Source organism: Ixodes scapularis, unplaced genomic scaffold (assembly GCF_016920785.2).
Source record: "Ixodes scapularis isolate PalLabHiFi unplaced genomic scaffold, ASM1692078v2 PGA_scaffold11__112_contigs__length_91849675, whole genome shotgun sequence".
NCBI classification, from domain to species: Eukaryota; Metazoa; Arthropoda; class Arachnida; order Ixodida; family Ixodidae; genus Ixodes; species Ixodes scapularis.
Genome location: NW_024609837.1, coordinates 56,771,401 through 56,789,567, shown reverse-complemented (window position 1 = coordinate 56,789,567; position 18,167 = coordinate 56,771,401). Strand labels below are relative to the sequence as shown.

The 18,167-nt window shown below is 48.1% G+C and overlaps 1 protein-coding gene across 1 annotated transcript in view; it reads right to left on the bottom strand.

Annotated features, from left to right (window-relative positions):
• Nucleotides 1-18,167, bottom strand: part of LOC8029181 (myogenesis-regulating glycosidase) — a 55,535-nt gene that overhangs the window by 4,886 nt on the left and 32,482 nt on the right. The window contains exons 6-9 of the mRNA XM_029966320.4: nt 17,527-17,744; nt 8,860-9,010; nt 2,925-3,131; nt 113-301 (exon numbers count right to left, since the gene is read on the bottom strand). Coding sequence (XP_029822180.1) covers nt 113-301; nt 2,925-3,131; nt 8,860-9,010; nt 17,527-17,744 — 765 coding nt within the window. The remainder of the gene's footprint in view (nt 1-112; nt 302-2,924; nt 3,132-8,859; nt 9,011-17,526; nt 17,745-18,167) is intronic.

Here is an 18,167-nt window from a genome sequence, read left to right as displayed (position 1 = left end):
CGCTTTTCAGTAGGATCATGTGGAGTCCATCTTTTGCGCCAGAAAGCGCGGGTTCTCTTTTGTGAGTTCGTGCCGAACGACGACGCAGCTCTAAATCCAGGTCGGTGCTCACCTTGGTGAGCTCAAAGTCGTCGTTGTAGTCGCTGGGCAGGACCGAGAACTGGAGGACCGGCATGAAGACGGCCAGCTGCCACCAGCGGAAGTAGAGCTCCCGCTCGGGCTTGGTTCCGGGCGCCACCAGGTCGCCCCCGACGCAGCCAGGACTCACCACCCGGTGGCCCAGCAAGCCCAGGGTCAGCACCTGCGGACGGGGCACGCTTGCTACACGTCCGTACGCCGCTATCATGCTGCCCGGAACGAGTCTTCGACTGGCGCGTTTAGCGCCCTATCCCGCCAACACATCAAAAAAGGTCCCAAAGCGGCAACAAATGACGTCCCGGAAGGCGGCATGTCGTCTTGTCGTATGTCGTGATCCTGCCAGTTGGTGTTAGAAGTGCCGGCAAAAAGCAGCTGCGTTCGATTTACCTGCACCTCCTGCACTGGTGCAGAAAAGTGTAGGACAGTGTACTTACAGTCCTATCTCAATACACCAACTGGAAGTACACTGCCCTACACTTTTCTGCTCTGGTGCGGGAGATGCAGGTAAATTGAACGCAGCTAGTACGAGCAAACGTGAGTGTTGCCGTCGTCGCAGTGTCCCAACTCCTGGCTGCCGAAGCTTCTGTGGTCTGTCAAGCTGGACAGTGCCCTGCAGCGGAACAGGCGTCTGCCGCATTCACAACCGCCGCTGAGACACCGGCAAAATTTCAGCCGGCAACAATGTGAAACTTCTACGACGTCACTGGGTGGAAAATCGAAGGAGCACCGGTAAACACACCAGTTCGAGACGCGTTCCACGCACCATATCGCTACTAGTACGTTGTTCGGAAGGCGTATCGATGCGTTTACCGCACCCCCAAATGTGGTGCCTAGATCTCTGCACCAACATCGCGGAAGCGTCGTGTCGTTGCCTGCTGCGGTCCTGGCGGCGGTGCCGCAGCGGAGGTCGACATGCAGCAGACACCCATTTTTCTGCGGATCACTCTCTAGTTCAAAAGACCACGGACGGGACACTCCAGCAGCCAGGGGTTCCGACGTGCCAACAACGGCGAAACTGGCATTCACTCATACTTTTTGTCAAAACTTCTGAGAATGACCGCCAGGATAGCAACGTCGGACGGTGCGACATGCCAGTTCCCACAACATCATTTGTTGCCACTTCAAGACCACTTTCGATGCATGGGCAAGATGGGACGCTTAACGCACCGGACAGAGACGCATTCCAGCCACTGTACTGTTATATCCGGATGCTGCAGAAAGAGCTCTTCGTGCACGCGGCACATCATGGTCAGGAAGCCTACGACATAGGCCCACATAACAAACGCTTTCCCAGTTTCTTGATATACAGCGCGAGGGTAGTCACAACTAAAGCGCTGCATGGGCATACTTTTCCGGGCACCAGACCAGGACCCAACCTAACTGGGCCCAGCCCGGCGGGACGCCAACATAACCAGGCCCGGCCTGGCGGGATGCCAACATAACCAGGCCTGGCCTGGCGGGATGCAAACCTAATCAAGCCAGGCCCAATGGGATGCCAACCTAGCTGGACTTGGCCCGGGTGGAGGTGCCAACTGTGAGAGATGAAGCCCATCTCGGTTCGCCGAAAGGCTGAGGCGTGCTTCATCTCTCCCAGTTGAGGCGCCTCCAGCTGGGCTCTGCCCAGTCAGGTTGGCATCTCACTGGGGCTGGCCCAGGCCGGGTAAGACAGAGGTTTGGCAGTTCTGGGTCTGACTTCAAGAAGTATGCCTGTGTAGTACCCTAGCGCACACTTACCGCCCTCCCCGGCTGGATGACAAGCCCCGACCTGTCCAGTGCTATAAGCCTCGGGTGACAAGGGAGGGGTAGGGCGTAGAGTTAATATAATAATCTAGAAAAAAAGGTTTCACATTCTGGCCACTTCTGAACAGCGGGGCATAGATGCGGACATCGGCAGTCTCAGTGGGTGGTCCCGATGAGCCCACATCACTGGCGACGCCTTAATATACACGAAGAAGCAGGAAAACATCACCTGCAATGTCTTTGCCTAGTTTTTTTTTAGCTAACTTTGCAGAGAAACACCGGCATTGTGCATTGTACAAAAACAAATAAAGTTGACAAGCACTCTAACAATTAACATGCATATCTTATCGTCCGCTTTCTTTTTCTGCTCTTCTGTCGCTCTTTTTCCCACTTATTATCGCAGGACCACCGATGTCAGCACTCGGGATTTGTAGGATTCTTCTCACGTCTTCACCCCCCCTGGGGTCCAATTTTGGTCACCGCGAGAGCGAAAACGAGATTGTCCCATTCTCGCCTCTCGTGAAGTGAATGAATATAGCATTCATAGAGGGTTTGTCTGCTAATGCGAGTGAAGAATGTGGTTCGTCTGCTATGAAGCATCATTTGCCCCATTGGCAAATGAAAATAAAACAAGAAAACGCTGTACGTCATCGGCTAACAGAAGGGAAGAAAGCTGATCATCTGCTACGAACCGAGTGCCGCAGCGAAATGCGATCGAACGCCCGCTAGAATTGCCATTGTCTGCTATTTCACGTTGGAAACCATTGACAACCTGTGCTTCTTTCGGAAATCTCAAGTTGTTTCCCCACGTACACAAGCCGACATCGGCCGGTGTACGAAACAGAACTAAGGATAAGCATGTCGGAGGGCGCGAGACCTCTCTTGCCAGTCGTACGTTGGCGAGACAATCTCGCCAAAATACTGCCCGATTGTGATCTTGCGAACGAGTTTTGATCACAAGCAAGCTGTGGCACCACATCCCATTGGCAGGCAAGCATGCTCTCACCCTCACCTCGACCAAAATCGGACCCGGCAGGTACACCCACCTTGGGCAGGATCCCCTGCAGGGCGGCCCAGGTGGAGGGCTGGGGTGCCAGGGTAACGAAGCCTGGTCCCCCCGGGGTGCCTAGAAAGGCGCTCGAGCGGGCGGCCACCTCCAGGTAGCGGCCCAAGAAGGCAGACGCCCAGCGGCCCTGGCCGTATGGCAGGGCCCTCGCCTGGCCGCCTCGGAACACGAAGCCGTCCACGCCCAGCTGAAATTGACACGGGCGCACGTCTTGGAATCCACTAACTTAGCGCGTTGTAATGCTGCCAAGTCTCAAGCCTAGCAGATTCACTTGCCATCGCGTCACAAAGTATGTTGGCTTCCAGTGCAGAGCTCACGCTCAATCGCTTAAATCACAGTCACTGGAATACACCCAAGTCACAGTCACTCGCGTCACAGCTATTCAACCTCAAAATTACAGAGCAGAAAAGCAGACGTGCAACTGCACAGGCACACAAAAACGGAGACAGTCACGCAGCTCCAACTAATGACTTTGTCTTTTATTTCGTCGTCGTTTACTCTTCTTCTTCGGTGTGTTAAAAAAAAACAACTCCGCTACTGTCTCCTTTGACTTGTGGTTAAGTGATATAACTCATTCCCCGACTAACCGCCGAATTCACAAACCTCACTCTAATTGAGGCCACCTCCACTTCCTCAAGAAAGGTGCGAGGGCCGGCGCTGACCAATCGCAACGACAGATAAGCAGCCTAGGGCGTCTATCCGTCGTCGCGATTGGCCAACGCAATCCCTCGCGTCTTCCTCGAGGAAGTGAAGGGGTGCCTCAATTGGAGTGAGGTTTTTGTATTCGGCGGTAAGTTAGAGAGGAGGTGCTAACACACTGGGCGTTTAACCGCTCAATATTTTCTGTTTTGATAGTCTCCTCAGCTATTCATAGCCATTTGCATCATGGTTTTACAGCCCTTCGTCAGGTCTGCGGTATGAAGGTAACGGTGCACGTGACAGCGAGTTGAAACTCGAGCTTCGCTCCGAGACAAAGAAAGCCTGCCACTCGCTTGTTTGCTTTGTACCCTACGGGTCCGGTTGTGCCATCCCGTTTGTCACTTCTGCATTTTCTTCGTCGCACACGTGCACCCATATACAACGTGGACGACCGTGCTCGACCTATCCTTTTGCTACACCATATTCTCCCTGATCTCTCAACTTGCCAATTACTTTAAGCTTAAACTTTGAGTTCCAGCCCTAATTTAAACCGGAACGCCTTTAAAAGAACACTTACACCCCTCCAAAAAAAATTTTTTAATTTTTTACCAGGCGGTTTATTTAGGTGTCAGGAGAATCAATATTATGCTGCAGTCACTTATATCTTTAATAAAGCCAAAAAACTTAACTGATAAAAACCAAAAGTCGAGCTTATGACAGGAAGTCACGGGGCTCAACTCGACCACACTTTTTTTACTCTGCTTTTCCGGCCCCTGAAGGAGACGACAATGACGACGGACTTGCGTGAACCGTTTGTCGTTCGATTGTTTTGCACTTATACCCTTCTGCGAACAACAGTTCCAAAGTAGCGGCCCCACGTCCAGCCCGTGATACGTCGCAGTATTGAGAATAATGTGTATATGTAGTACTTCCTGAAATCTTTGCAACACATTTCTTTTTTTTCTCGATCAACGTATATGCAGTTTTTTGAAGGCCACAAAAAATGGGGTTCATATTCTTTTCTATTTTTTCTATTAAATATGTGTCTTGATAGCCCACAACTTTGAATTTGGTACACGTGGTTTGAACGCCACGTCATCATGGAATTGAGTGCGAGAGCAACTGAAATTGGCCAATCCTCGACTGGCTGTTTACACCGGCTGTTTTCGGGCGGAAAGTAAACGAATTTCGAGCCGCAAATTGTGTTCTGGGTAGCTTGGCTCTTATAGGTCATGTTCAAATAAAAACCTCGACGAGCATTAATACCCTGTCAGTCAAAAAAATCTATTCCTGCAAAAAAAGTTGCTTTTGAAAAATGTCATATTTACATTCACCAACATCTAGAGTATATTCCCAGGAAATTTCATTAGTTTACACTACATAGTAAATTGCTTATAAATTATTTTCGGTCCACCATTGCTAAAGAAAAGGTAAGGGTTGGGCACTCTGAATGCATTTTTCTCCATTCCACTTTTGGCATAAATTTCACTTTAGAAAAACTATTGTTTTGTTATTACGTAACTTGGATTAATTTTTATGAGATTTTCTGGGGTGAAATTTTAAAAGGAAGATAACTATGAGCTCGTATTTTTTATTTTTGTCCATTTTCATGCTCAAAAACTAAAATTTTGGACAAAGGATGGATATCTAAAAACACAGTATTTGTGTTTATGTGGCTTTTTTCTCATAAAAGATGCTACAATATAGAAATATAGCTCCATAGCTATCTGCTCTGAACTGTCCTACAGCTTAATAACACATGAAAACGACAAATGTATATAATTTCAAAATGATAGTTTTCCTACGCAGACGCGCCACTTTCATCTTTGAACATTTGCAATTTTTTTTGTACTTCACTCAGCTTAACAAAATTTGGCACAAATGTTCTCAGCATCAACAAAAATAAGCCCTGTAAATGTCATTTAAATCAGACAAGTGGTTCAAATATTAACGTTTTTGGGTAGTGTAGCCCCTTAAAAACCAGCAGGTGTTTTGGATGGTCCAGTGGGCAGCAATGAGCTGGAACAGCTGACTGCCAGCCGAAAGGGATAGAATCGTGCATGGAGTGATCCGGCATGCTATGTGCATCCTCAAGAGTGAAAAGCACTTTCCCCCCTACAACACGCGGAATGCGTATGCAACCGGCATGTTTACCGGAACCTCAATTGAGGCCCTGCCATTTCCTCCTGGCAATGTCACGCCTGCGTTGTGCTGTTGCCTGCCGCGACACTTGACGTTTTTAGATCTATCGATCGTTCGAAAACGGTCGTTCGAAAAGGGTACTTTTTTCATGCCAGCGGGTACGGACAGGTAGCAATCTGAGCACCACCAACAACACCGCTCGCAAGGGCACAAAAGAAAAACCGTTTTCAAAAGACATTCTTTTTGCGCAAACTTTACACTTGCCATGAAAACCTCCGTCACGGGCAATGGACATCCGACGTTCCGTCGGTTACATTCACATGAGCTGGGCCAATAGCGTAGCGAGCGTCACTGAGCAGACGAGCCACGAAAGGCGCTTGACATTTAGTAAGCTTAACAACTGACTTTAATCTAGAAACATAGGCAACACCGGCGGTGAGCGGCATAGTGGCGCAAGTGGACGCGGCATATTTTCATTCCACTGTAGGTCGCTCTCTGGCTCAACAGTCCATGGGAACTAAAGCAATCTTAACTTGGAACGTCGCGGCAATGGTGACACCCGCATTCTCCGGATGGTTTCCCTGAAACTTCTGCGACCAACGGCTGGGATCGCGCACCCAAGAGAATAACGTACCGAGTCCCGCGACGCAATTCGTTGCCACTCCAGGACTAGCTTTCGTCAAGCGGGCAGTGCGGGACGCCAAATACGTTCGTCAGGAAGCGTGCCAGACCAACACCACTTAGAAGAATCAAAGCCTCGCGTTCGGGTTTCGACTTCGTTACGGCGAGATAGAGCGCAGACGCAGACTGGACACGAGCACCGCATCGGCGCTTGACTGGGCCTTGTGTCCAGTGTGGACGCGTCGAAGGTCGCTCAATGTTGGGCTCGGGCCCAATTACAAAGTTGGCGCCGTCCGACTGCGACAATGTTTCATGGAAGAAGACGAGGTCATTTGCAGGCCTCAACAGACGATATGTGAAATGTAGAGCGCCATCTAGTAGTGCGCCAAGAACCACGTCCACCATCTTGGTAGCGGCGAGAAAACGAAAGCAGTGACCCGACCGGCAAAGACCCCATGTAAACAAGTGACCGCGCTTCGTGCGAGAGATGCGATGCCAACGCGCTGCTGCGTTCCGCTGCGCATGGAGCGATAAACCTTCGATTTGTGGGGCACGTGAATGCAAACAGGTTTCACAATTTTTTCTTATTTTTATTTGTTACTTGAGACACAACTTTTGAAAAAAATATAATCGGTGACAACACAAAGAAACATGCGGACGTTATCGCGCGGTGTGAAGCCATTTACAACTACAACTATTGAACTGGGTTGAACTATTGAACTTTTCACAAAGTTGTACCAAATTTGTTTCTGAACTTTTTTTTTCTTCTTTTATACCCGTTGTAGTGTCGGCCTGCGTTTTTCTTGATGCACAATCAGCTCAATGTATGCAGACGAGACCAAGGCTGTTAAGCGAGGCAAAAAGATGGCAGTTTTAATAATCTATGCCAACAACAATAATTAAAGATGCATATGGTTAACAGTGAACAACAAAAACTGAAAGCAGCAGAAAGCCCTAATTTTAATGTCATATATTTAAAAAAAATAATTACTTTGAAAAGCCAGAAAACAACCTCATTGCTTTGCGGTCATTTCTATAAATTTGATCTGCGGTAAACGAGGTTTGTAAAACATCTCTAAAACTAAAGAGAAGAGTTTGTTAATATAATATACTTGAACATTTAAGGCGCGGTCATGTAGAACAGAAAACACAACGGACGCGGACGATGTGTCTGCTTGCTCAACAGACACAAAGACGAGATTTTCCTGTCTTTTATGTCTAGACAAAACTCCGATGTCGGCGGCAGCAAAAACTTTCATTGCAGACGTCGAGTGGAGCAACACGAGCGGTGCCAACTTCATTTCGCAATCTCCTTTTCTTTTTTTTTCCCCTTTTTTCTTGTTCGTCGCAGTCGAGGTGAAAAGTTTTGTTTAGTGCAAAGAAGCTTAGGGGTAGTTTTGAGAGATTCAATGCAGTTATTCTGCCAGGGTTGAACAAACCTTCATTAAAAGCGCAACATTCGTCAACTGTGCTCGAGGTCAATGCTATCTGAAACCAAATTTAGTCCTTTGCAACGCCTGAAAAATACTGCCCAAGATGCAGTTTCCCTTAAAAAAACAAAGCTTCAAACAAAAAAAAAAAAAGAAAAAAAACTCTTCCGCCAATAACAATTATATAAAAAAAAAAACTAACTTTGAGTTAGATGTACTGGCGAAAGGCATAAAAAAAGTTATATTTTTTTATGCCAAATGCATTATTAAATGTGATGAAGTTGAAAACATAAAAATCGACTGTAGCAGAACTTAATGCATCAAATCGAAATAAGAAACATTAAATCTTTTCCGAGTTATTGTTTCCAGTCAACGCTTACTTTCATCAACACGGTCCTACACAAATTTTTAACATAATTTTCTTTTTCGACCGTTGCGAGTTGCAGGACTTTTGCCTCGTGTGGCTGTCTTCACTAAAAGAAGATCTGCAGTAAACCTTTTGCATTGCCATAGCAATCTGAAAATAATTGCAATATTTTGTATTTAAACTTTTGGCAAGCAATTTTTCCTGCACTATTTTGCCCCCAAGGGGAGTGGCACAACGAAGCATGCGCACCAGTTCTCCTCCAAAACGACGGTCGTTTCCCGCTTGGACAAAAAATGGCGTACCATTGCGATTCACACGATTACCAGTGACCTTTGCGCTTCCCCGTGCCCCGTTGTTCGGCAGCACCATGAGTTGTACAGTGAATTTTACAACAATATGAAATGCGAGACATTTTGAAACTTTGGGAATTTTTTTTTGCGGGAGCGGGACATGAGCCCTCCATGCGGGACAGTCCCGCGAGTCGCAGGACAGGTGGTCACCCTACCTTTGACCTAGGTCAGTTTCCTCGCTAAACTTAGGTTCTTCTTCGCGCTCCGAAACCACCGTTTAGAGTCCAAACAAGTTTCAATGATAGCTCTTTAAACACTGCATTTCATGCATTGTTGGAGTCAAGAGATAAAGGTCGCCGTCACTTTTTCCGAGTGGTGTTGGCCGGGCACCCGCGGAACGTCCACCGCGGGGAGTGAATGCCTCACCGAGGTGCGCAGCTGGTCGAGCTGACCGAGGAACCAGTCGGCGGCTCGGTCCTCGAACAAGTTGACGACGGCGCAGAGGCTGCCGTTCCAGCGGGTCAGCAGCGGCACCTTGCTCTGGTCCGCCAGCAGGTACTCCCCGTCCATGGCCGCCCTGCGTGCAGAGTGCTCTGTGTCGTGAACTGGGTCGAGAAGGACGACGACGTTCACTCGTCGGGTGCCCGGAGCGCGTGCGGCCGGCTGCGGTCTGCCATCGAGGATTAAAGATGTTGTTATACTGGCTCCACTCTGACGGCTCAATAAATAGCTACCCTGGCAATTCGGCCACCCCTTTGCTACAACCCAGTTCGAATGAGGTGAAGCCAGCACGGGGCGCTGCGCACACAAAACCAAGGACACACATTCCGAGCACCAGGAACGCAATAAAGCGAGGGTTCGGGAGGAAAACGAACACTCGGGCCAGGCACGTTATGGTTTGAAGACAGACCGTGATCGTCACCTTCCCACGGATTGAAAGGCGGAAAGGACAAGCAGCTCGTAAACACACACCCCACATCTACCATATCGGCGTGCTAGTTCATGCGTGCATTTAGGGCTTTTTTTCTTGGGCCCAGGGACGTAAATATTGAGGTTTCTGGGCCTTCGAAGGCATTACTCCCGTCACACCGAGTCGAGCTAAAGAGGCTGCATTCGACCAGTAATTGTTTCTCTCTCAAGGAAACTACGATCTACAGGATCAAAAAGCCGACCGAATGCCATATTTGAATGTGCTGTTCACAGCATGCACCATGAACACTTGCACTCAATTGTGGCATCCAGTCCCCCATTGGCCTTGAGATCGACCTAGAGGTGGCGCTACTGTTGCACTATCATCATCATCATCATCAAGGATGGGATAGAAGCATGGCCACCCCATAGGCCCTCCACGTTCTAATGCAAGGCATTGTAGATTCTTGCGCTTATTTTGTCGCACAGTATTGGTGGGAAAACAATTTTAGAGCAAAATTGTGCGGTACCGTTTGGTGCTTGAGTGAAGACCAAAAGGTGTTACCAGAGTACGACCTAAATTTAAATAATCGCTCATGTGGACCACGATGGATGCCTGTCTCCGAGTGAACTGTATTTATGTTAAATATTTGTTTCTTTTAACGTAAATGTATCGGTTCACCAGCGTGGGAATTCAACAAAACAATGAATTCCAACCCGAATAACATAATACGGGTACTGTGGGCTGTGAAATCGCAGGTTCTATGCATTTTTGTTTTGAAGCTTCCAGCTTTTGCTGTAATATAAATATTTAGCATGAAGAGAAATTAGTGCTGCATCGCGAATTACCGTGCTGTTGAGTTCCGCTGCAGCACATTTTTTCCTTTACTGTGCCATGGTGTGGGCAAGTTTCTCAGAGTGGGAACAATTCTATTACATTGCGATGAGGAGAGAGGGCCTCTTTTAGTTACGATCCGCAAACTGTTCACTGACAGGACAATGGAAACAAGTGAAACAAACTATTCTAATATATCTTCCGCGAGCGGAACAAACGGGTGTAACTGAGCAATGCATTATATTAGATGCTTTTCTCGGTAGTGTGGGCTCACCCGCTTCAATTTTCTCTGTAAGGGCCGCGGATGTCAAAAGGCTAATATTATACATTTCTGGCTAAATAATCTTCTATTCAAACATAGCAGACTCTGCAACTCCAACAAATGACCCGCGCCATGACAGAGATGGCGTCGGCCGCAGCGACACTCTTTTACTGGTGAAGGCTAGCGACTCTCACGAGACGTTTTTCTCACCCTTTGCCCTCACCTAATGCATATCAGGACTGGGCAGTTCATCGATTAACCTTCAGATTATTCGAGTGATGCTTTAATTGTGATATTTCTTTTTGCCGTTTAATTGGACTCTTGTACTCGAGAAAGAGAAAGAAAAAAAATGAGGTTTACCGTGTTCATATTTCTGTAGGCGTCAGAACATGAAGTTTGAAATGGGAATGCAATGTGCCGTTTATAACATTGTATAAAAAAAGTAGTTTTAACGCCTTTCATGCAATACGACTGGTGAAAAATCAACTAACAGATTTATCAATTGATTATAGTCTATTGAAGGGTGGCGATCAGTCGGATTAATGTTTTAATCAAACCACAGCTCCAATAAACATTCAATGTTTTATGAAAGCTACGGTTTGTGCGAGATAACAAAACTATGTGGGACCAGCAGTTGTATACAAACCACAACACTAAGGTTATAGAAGCATCTGACTTAATAATAATTACTTTGCTGAATTTCCACGCATGTGAAATGATACAACACAAGCTTTAGTAGGAAGAAACAACAACAAAAACAACAAGCATTTAATAAGGAGGGCTCAACTCAGCCAGAAACGGGCTTGCATCGTCGAGATCCATGCTTCTGAACGTGTGCCCGTAGCAGACGACGCACAGCAGTATCCCCGCTTTCGCATATTTCTAATTTCGGCCGCACGGTGGCGCCACGGTTCCGTCTCGAGGCGAATAGGGCAGTTTCCCACGATACACTTCCAGCTCAAAATCTCTCTGGACACCACGTTTGACCACTTTCGCCCTACGTCTTTCTACGTGCGGAGGCAATGTTCTCCAGATCCCTCGAGTCGCTTCATGTCGCAATCAACTGCACCAGGTAGAGTAATGAAAAACATAAAAGAGCATAGACTGCTACTCAACCTTTACACATCCCGGCCTTCATTTTAACTTTAGACGAGCCAGCGATAGAGACGTGAAACATGTCGGTGGCCAAAATGGCTCCAGTCAATGCCACCGAGGAGACTTGAAGGGGGGACGCGGGTCATAGAATATAAAAAAATCGCGAAAAATTCCTTTTTTCAAAGTTCACGGTTTTGAGGTCTACATAGTCCAGAGTATGTCCTCACAAAATATAAATGCTCAATTCGATCTCTAAATATGAAACTAATGACAATTTGTAAGCGTTGACAGACCTGACTTCAAGCCTAAACTCTAAAACTTCAAGCCGTCGAAGCTCCGCAAAGGCTCATCCGATCGGAGCCATCTTGGTCTTGTTCGAAAGCTGGTTTCCCGCGCTTATTTTTCCCGCGCTCCAAGGCGGTGTACCCCTCAAGGCCACGACGTCATCGATGCCGCACAAAAGGCCGTCACCAGCGCTAGGAAAGACGCTGATTGGGCAAAGCGCGCACTTCTCCGAGGTGCAGCTCTCTCATTGGCCGAAACGCGCGCCTCCTCTCCTGGCTTCCCCGGAGCGTCGTCCCGGTCTCTGGTCCCAGTCGCTCCGCAAGCTCCCGTGTCGTCTGCTTTCGCTCGCTCCGCCGTTCGAGACGCACGCTGCCTTCGCATTTCTCCACTTTCTATATCAATATTTTCAGTGTTTTTCTTGTGCTTCCTAGTGTTTTTGTATGTTCCCTGTCTTCTTCGCATCGTTCATGTAAATATTTTGATACCTCCACTTTGTTTAGCTTTCCCTTTTCGTATATATTTGCCCTCCTGCGTCGTAGTTCTTTGTTTCGTTCTGCCTGCACGCTTCGAGTTCTGATGGCTGGGGACGCCCGTTTGAAGGCCAGCACGCAAAGACTAAACACAAAGAGGAGACGTGGCTGGAACAAGAAGACCTCGGCATCGAGGAACACAACACTTTCGACTTCGCCGATGCCGCAAGCCGCTCTACCGCTGGTGGATGCGACTGGACCGAATTTGTGTTCGACAGCTTCGCCGATGCCTCAAGCCGCTTTTCCGCTCGTGGACGTGGCTGGACCAAGTTCGTCTAGGGATCGAATCGACACTGTGTTCTACACGGAGGAGGAGTGCGTGGAGCGCGAACAACGTGCAGACGACAGAAAGGCTTCGTTGGCACGTCAGTCGACGACTTCACGGAAGTTTGAGCTCCTCGACGTCTGCATGAAGAGTGACGACACCGACCGCGGCACGGAGTACGTCATCGTGGACATGACAGTGCTATAAGAACTCTTTGCGTCCACGGCATGCGGCAAGTGCGGAATGGCTACCGTAGGACTTTCGAAGTGCGAAGAGAGGAAATACGGCCTGGCAGTGAAGTTGGTCTTTACGTGTTCGAGCTGCGATTTCGCTGAGAGTCGATTTTCTTCTCCACGAGTTGCCGGGGAAGCCAAGATTACGCCCTTCGAGATCAACTTGAGGGCGATGAAGGGAATACAGAGCATAGGAAAGGGGGCGACTGCACTTGCAGACTTCTGTGCAACCTTGAACCTCTCCCTCCGAGGGCTTCATCATAAGACGGTCAGGGGACGCATGGACACCATGGTGCAGGCTTGCCAGGCAGCAGCAACAGCCACAGAAGCAGCGAGTGTTGAGGTGGTGAAGGGCGTCTACGAGAGCTTCCTCAATCCTCCCGGAAACATAGATATGATTTTTGACGGCACATGGAAGACGCGCGGACACAACTCCAACATCGCAGTGGGGTGCATCCTCGAGCTGTACACTGGCCTGGTGCTGGACCACGTTGTCCTCTCAAGGTACTGCCGTGGCTGCCAGGGTGCACCTGACCCAGATGACGACAGCTATGGGGACTGGGTGATCAACCACAAGTGCATGAAGAACATTGACTGCAACGCAGAACGTATGGAAACCGAGGCAGCCCTCATTCTGTTCAGGCGGTCCCTGGCGAAGAATGGACTGCGCTACACCACCATCCTTTCCGATGGTGACAGCCGCACCTTCCATGCCCTGACACAAGACAGCGTCTATGGATACCTCGACATTGAGAAAAAAAAGACTGCCTGAACCATGTACACAAGCGGATGGGAGCAGCTCTTCGTACCCCGGTGGAGAAGAAGAAGGCACAGGGAGAGTCGCTCGGAGGAAAGGGAAAGCTGACCCAGGACAAGATAAAAAAAATTACTACTATGGGTACGCCTTGAGAAGCCACAAGCATGATGTGCCAGGGATGGAAAGGGCAGTGCAAGCAACTTTGTTGCACATGACGTCGACAGATGAAGCCCCGGAACACAGCCACTGTCCCGAAGGGGACAGTTCCTGGTGCTCCTACAACCGGGCACTGGCCAACCTTGAGGAGCCACCACCACACAAGAACCCACTGCCAGGCTTCATTCGCACTGCGCTGGAGCCAGTCTTTGAGAGGCTGGGCGACCGGGCACTCCTGAAGCGCTGCAGTGATGGCATGACGCAGAACGCCATAGGGTGCCTACACTCTGTGATCTGGGGCCAGAACTCTAAGAACACACATGACTCTCTGCTGTCAGTGGAGAGAGCTGTCGCTGAAGCCGTGTCACGCTTCAACCAGGGAATGGCCAAGAGGAGCAAGGCTGTAGCAGCACAGCTTGGCTACAGCACAGGTAGCTGCCTGATTCGCAGGAGTCTTGAGAAGGACAGGCGGAGGCTTCGCAACATACCTCGGCAAATTCATTCATGAACTCGCTCATTCACCTTCATTCACATTCACGGCGTGAATCTGAATTGCTCTGAATGAATTCTTGAATTTGAGAACATTCATGATGTGATGGTGAATGACTTTGTGAATTTGAATGAATTCTCGTGATGTGATGGTGAATGACTTCGTGAATTTGAATGAATTCGTGATGTGATGGTGAATGAAGTCGTGAAGTCGTGATGTGATGGTGAATGATTTTGTGAATCTGAATGAATTCGTGGTGTGATGGTGAATGAAGTCCTGATGTGATGGTGAATGACTTTGTGAATTTGAATGAATGCGTAATGTGATGTTGAATGAAGTCGTGATGTGATGGTGAATGACTTCGTGAATTTGAATTAACCATGATGTGTTGTGATTGTGAAGGACTTCGTGAAGTGAATAGGATTCATTGTGATGTGAATGACTGAATGAATTCGTGACGTAATGGTGAATGGCTCGTGAACACAATGAATTTGGGATGTGCGTGGCTCGTAAACTTGATAAGTTTGTGATGGGAGTAATACCGTGAACTTAATTCTCGACATGATAGTGAATACGGTTATGAATTCAGAAGGGGCGGAAAACGTGCTACGCAGGTGCTTGCTTGCTTGCCTGCTGGCCGGTTGTTTTCATCCTTCACCGCAAACCACAGGAACCCATTTGACTTTAGCGGTTTGGGCACCAGTTTCGCTGCGCAGCTGTGCGCGCCTCAGCGCGGTGGCCCTTTGTCGAGCACTTCCGTAGTAACAGCTGTTTACAAGGGAAGTGCGGGTGCAGCGGCAATGAGAGAAAGGGGGGGCGGGCGGGGCAGGCTAGTCGTTTCCTTTGGCACTTGACATTTAATTTTGCCGTTGTTCTTTAGCGGTTCCTCGTGAATAAATTGAGCTCCTTGCCGACCTTGCCCTTTCGTGCCTCGGAGCATATTGTCCGGAATCCCTGAAGGCTCTCGCTGTGCCGTTTCAATCGTGAGTCGTGCGTGGCGCAGCCGCACTGTCCGCGGGCACTAGTAGCAGCAGGCGCCGCTTCGTCTACGCGGCGCAGCCATATATCGTTTCAAAAGAGACGAAGCCGAAGCCGACGTCACGAGCAGGCGCACCTAATCCGGCGCCGAGACCATATCACGTGACCTGCCGGTTCTGCATGGCGGCGCATGGAGCACATTCACATGACACGATCGCAGCGCGGCATTGGCTGGGTTGGCGCTCTACCAATGTGCTTTGCATTTCGCGCACTCGAATACCCCACTTCCCTGGCGGAGTCAGGTTCTGGTTTCAAGTGGCTGACACAAAAAGGCGCCAGAGTCCTATTCCGCAAGAACTGCGAACTCGTGAAGGGCTACCAGCCGTGAAGTCGAATTTAGTCAGAATGAACCCGAATGAGTTTGTGAATTATGCAGAATTCATGATGTCATGAGGATTTCCGGTGAATTTGTGTTGACCGTGAAGGTGAATAACTTCATGAAGTGATGGTGAATTCGGATGAATTCATGATGTGATGGTGAATTCGGATGAATTCGTGATGTGATGGTGAATTCGGATGAATTCATGATGTGATGTTGAATTCGGGTGACTTTGTGAAGTGATGGTGAATTCGGAGGAATTCGTGAGGTGATGGTGAATTCGGATGAATTCGTGAAGTGATGGTGAATTCGGATGAATTCATGATGTGATGATGAATTCCGATAAATTCACGATGGTGAATTATGAATTCGTGGTGATGGTGAATGACTTTGGGAATTGGTGACGTGATTGTGAATGACTCCGTGAATTCGGAGGCGGCGATGATGTGATGGGGATGAATTCTTGGCGTGGTTGAACGCTGTGATGTGAAGGGGATGAAGTTTTGGCGCGGTTCAACGCCGGGTTGTTAAGGGCCGTGACTTTGGGATGTCGGAGTACCTTGTGACATGAATGCGAATGAAATTGGAGACGTGATTTTGTTTGTGATGTGATGCTGAATGAAGGGGCTCTAAAATGCCGACCTATGCTTCGCAAGGCCAACAAGGCTCACTCTGAGAGTGAAAAGGTGAAGAAGAGGATGGCCAAGAGAAACAAGCCTGCCAGGACCCAGGACTACAGCCCAGGACTGCTATGACCGTGTGCGCACATCGGATACTACTCAACTGATTTCGTGGTTTCATGTTGTTTTGTTTTTTTTGTCAGGTGCCATTTTTCTACGGAGGTTTTGATTATGTTTCCATAAGCCGATTGCAATAAATTTGGTGTTGTGGTTTTCAGCAACAACTGAACTGCACCCTAAATCTTTTCTTTTTTCTCTAGACTTGATATATAAAAGTGCCAACATCGAAGAAATTTCAAGTGCGATTTTCTCAGCTTTGTCTTTTTTTTGTCTAGAGCCCTTGCCTTACGGAAGTTTTCATACTGTTTGCATGGGCGGATTTCAGTAAGCTTGGTATCATTGTTTTCAGTAACAACTGAGGTGTATCCTAAAGCTTTTCTTTTTCATCTAGAATCAATAGATCAAAAGTAATTAGCTGAAACATGGATTATCTAGTGACAAGTTTTTGCTTTGAAATTCCATGATTTATTTCTGGTAGACAAAATGGCTTTATAAACATTCAATTAGCTTTAGGATATATGGTGAACCCTTGGAAATCACTGCATATTGTTAAAATATAAATTTTTTGATGTGAAATTACCATAACGACCCGTAAAAAATTACCTTATTGGAGTTTTATATTTTGCATATCTTTTGTTCTAAAAGAGATATCTGGAATTCAACTGCAGATTTGAAATCACCATCCAGTGATACATATGCATGCCAACTTTCACAAGGTATCTCGATAAATAAAAAAACATATTTAAGTACCCTAGTCCCACCTTAAGAGGGAGAAAAAGCGGAGGCAGCATGCGTTTATCGGCCACAATATATCACCGGGCATACTTACTAGGCTCTGTTGTCCGGAGCAACTCGCCATGCTTGCCCATTTCACGGACACCAAAAAAACGAGGAAATGACTAATCGTCAGCACGAACATCAACGTGGCTGAACATGACTTACCAAAATAAAAGGCGTTTCGTCAAACTGCCCTATGGAGAAAAACAAACAATGACGAGCAATTGGATGACTGACGCATCGTAGAGAGACTGATGCACCTAACCCGTCGTCTGCCTTCTTTTGCTGCTTCTCCGCCGCTCTCTTTCTCATTCTTTTTCTCGAAAACACCAACGGCGGTGCTTACAACCTGCCGCATCTCGCTCGCGCCTTCGCTCCCCGCCGGGGAGGGCGGCAGCCCACCTGAAGTTCCTCGAGTTGAGGCAGAAGTAGGGGTGCACGTCGAGCAGCACCCGGTTGCCCTTGTTGTGCAGAATGCGCACAATCTCGGCTGGGTGTGGGAAGGCCTCCTTCCAGAAAGACAGGTCCCCTTGCGTCTGCTGCCAGCCGTCCCGGATGAGGACAAAGCCCCCGTTGAAGCCGTGGCTCACGAAGCGGTTCGCATACTCCTGCACCGTCACCTGCATGCACACAGCGAGAAATGCACAGAGGTATGGTCACCCGCATGCAGGCAGCAAGGAACATGCGAAGTTAGGGTTAGAGGAAGCTACCGCCAAACGAGTCTTTTTTTCGTGTAAGAGAATAGAGTTTCGTTAAAAACGGAACCAAAAGACACAAAATTTCACAAAACCTATTCCGGAGAACATTTTTGTGCGTTATTTTAGAATAGTGGTTCTCAAATGGGAGTCCCTAGGAACTTGGGGTCTCCGAACGCCTCGACTACCAGTCAAGTTGAGCAATAAAACGTTTTTCAACGCAGCATGTATTTAAGGGTTGGGGTCCCCGAAGAAAGTGCGACGGAACACCACAGAAAGCGCTATGAAGTGGCTGACCCATACTTTAGAGTAGAATCAGTACAAAAGTGGGAGTAAACTGAGAAGACA